The 2,437-nt window shown below is 46.4% G+C and overlaps 1 protein-coding gene across 1 annotated transcript in view; it reads right to left on the bottom strand.

Annotated features, from left to right (window-relative positions):
* The window catches only part of LOC122562959 (F-actin-monooxygenase MICAL3-like), a 201,072-nt gene extending 199,521 nt beyond the window's left edge, over positions 1–1,551 (bottom strand). Inside the window, exon 1 of the mRNA XM_043716261.1 lies at positions 1,507–1,551. Within this exon, the coding sequence (XP_043572196.1) occupies positions 1,507–1,551 (45 nt within the window). The remainder of the gene's footprint in view (positions 1–1,506) is intronic.
* Positions 1,552–2,437: the final 886 nt, after the last annotated feature.

Here is a 2,437-nt window from a genome sequence, read left to right as displayed (position 1 = left end):
GGGTCCTCTCTCAGGACAGATGCTCCAGTATCAGGGTCCTCTCTCAGGACAGACTCTCCAGGGTCAGGGTCCTCTCTCAGGATAGACGCTCCTGTACCAGGGTCCTCTCTCAGGACAGACGCTCCAGCATCTGTGTTCTCTCTCTGGTGAACACCCTGCCACTTCAGTCACTGCTCACGTCCATCAGTTGCCTTTACCTGAGCCACACTGTCCACACGTCTGACACATGAATTTTAAATGAAGCTCATCACTTGGATCTCCATAATGACCTGTGGTACTCGGACAACAGAGGAAATCATTCAAGAACATCCTCAAATCCTCCCTGAGGAAATGCAAAATCCCCACACACTCACGGGAATCTTGTCCCTGAGAATATCCTGCCATCTTGAGTGTCTCTGACCGGCCCATGTGCATAACAGATGAAAACAGCAGAAAGAGCTAAATCCTGTACACCTACCCTGCCCTCTCCCCTTCAGACACCACCTGTACACCTCCTGCAGGTTGTCTGGATCTCGGTTTGGTCTGTTCAGTTAGCTCAGGACCCACAGCTCCTTGCTGGAAAGTAGACAACGTCAAAAGTGCTCTGCAAGCTTGTGATTTCACATAAACCTGTGAAGTTTGCACATTCTCCCCGCGTCTGCCTGGGTTTTTTTCGGTGCTCCAGTTTCCTCCCACAGTCCAAAAATGTGCAGGTTAGGTGAATTGGTCATGCCTAAAGTTGCCCATAGTGTTAGGTAAAGGGGTAAATGTAGGGGAATGGGTCTGGGTGGGTTGTTCTTCGGTGGGTCGGTGTGGGCTTGTTGGGCCGAAGGGCCTGTTTTCACACTGTAAGTAATCTAATCTAATCAATAACCTGGTGTCATGTGACATCTGACCTTGTCAACCCCAATCCAACACTGGCACCTACACATCATGGAAGATAGACATCCTTAATCCCAAGGGATTGTTTAAGGAGGAGGAGTGGAAGATGCATCACTGTATCCTAGAGCAACTCCATATGATCTGCAGGATCTCTGTGGTCTACAGGACCTTGTTGTGATCTATGGTACCTTGGTGTGCTCTACAGACACTCTGTGTGATCTCAGTACCACAGTGTGATCACAGGATCTCCGTTTGATCTACAGAACCCTAACACAATCTACAGAATCTCAGTGATCTATCTGACCTCCGTGTGATCGAAAGGGGGAGTTGTGGGAAAGTGTGAATTGTGGGACTATAGTGATCTACAGAAACACTCCATGATCTATTTGATCTCGGTGACCATGGTGTGATCTATGGGAACTTAAGGGATCAACAGTATCTTGGTGATTGCAGTGTAATCCATGGGATCTCTGTGTGACCAATGGGACTTCAATGTGATCTACAGGCTCTTGATTGATCTACTAAAAGTGAGTGTGACCTATAGGACCTTTGTGTGATGTATGGGATCTCAGTGTGATCTGCCTGTCCACAGCGTGTTGTGTAGGACCTTGGGGTGACATATAGTAGCTTGTTGTGTTCTCTCACCTGTGGTGCTCTGACAGGAGGTGGCTGTGATCTGGACGACCTCATTATGTTGAATGTAATGTGTGCTGTCGGTGAAGGTGGATTCTCATCCCTCAGATACTTCCCATTCTCAGACAGTGAGATGTGCAGGGAGTTGTCACTACACGTTCAACTACAATCTTGATCAAAAGACCAGATCATCCCTGGGAACAGAATTATAACTTGATCAGATAGAGAACAAAGCTGCACTCAGGAATGTTAAAAAAAAAGCTGTCTAAGTGGGAAATACCCATTCTGAGACATCAAGGGATCATGTGTGACAATGGGAGGAACAGTGATGTAGTGCTATTGTCACTGTGCTAGTAATCCGAAGGCCAATGTTCTGGGATGATGGAATTTAATTCAGTAAATTATTCTGAAATATAAAGGGTAAAGTTGCAATAGTTTTACCAGAACACAGGGATGCATTCAGGAATATTCAAACGCAATGCTGTCTAAATGGGAAATACCCAGTCTGAGACATCAAGGGATCATGTGTGACAGTGGGAGGAACTCCCAATGGATATACACCACAACCACCTGATGAAGGAGCAGCGCTCCGAAAGCTAATGCTTCCAATGACACCTGTTGGACCATAACCTGGTGTTGTGTGATTTTTAACAATGTGAGGGACAGTAATGTATTGCTATTGTCAGTGGACCAGTAATCTGATGACCTCCCAACTCCAATACTCAATGCACTGACCAATAAAGACAAGCTACCAAATGCCATCTTCACCTGCGACATTACTTTCAAGGAACCTGCACCCCAGGGGTTCTTTTTTCAGCAACACTCCCCAGAAGCTTACCATTAAGTGTGTAAGCCCTGCCCTGATTTGCCTTTCCAAAATGCAGCACCTCACATCTATCTAAATTAAACTCCATCTGCCATGCCTCGGCCCATCAGATCAAGA

Source organism: Chiloscyllium plagiosum, chromosome 26 (assembly GCF_004010195.1).
Source record: "Chiloscyllium plagiosum isolate BGI_BamShark_2017 chromosome 26, ASM401019v2, whole genome shotgun sequence".
In the NCBI taxonomy this organism is placed as follows: Eukaryota; Metazoa; Chordata; class Chondrichthyes; order Orectolobiformes; family Hemiscylliidae; genus Chiloscyllium; species Chiloscyllium plagiosum.
Note: the sequence above shows the minus strand (reverse complement) of the source record. Positions and strands in the feature narration are given on the sequence as shown.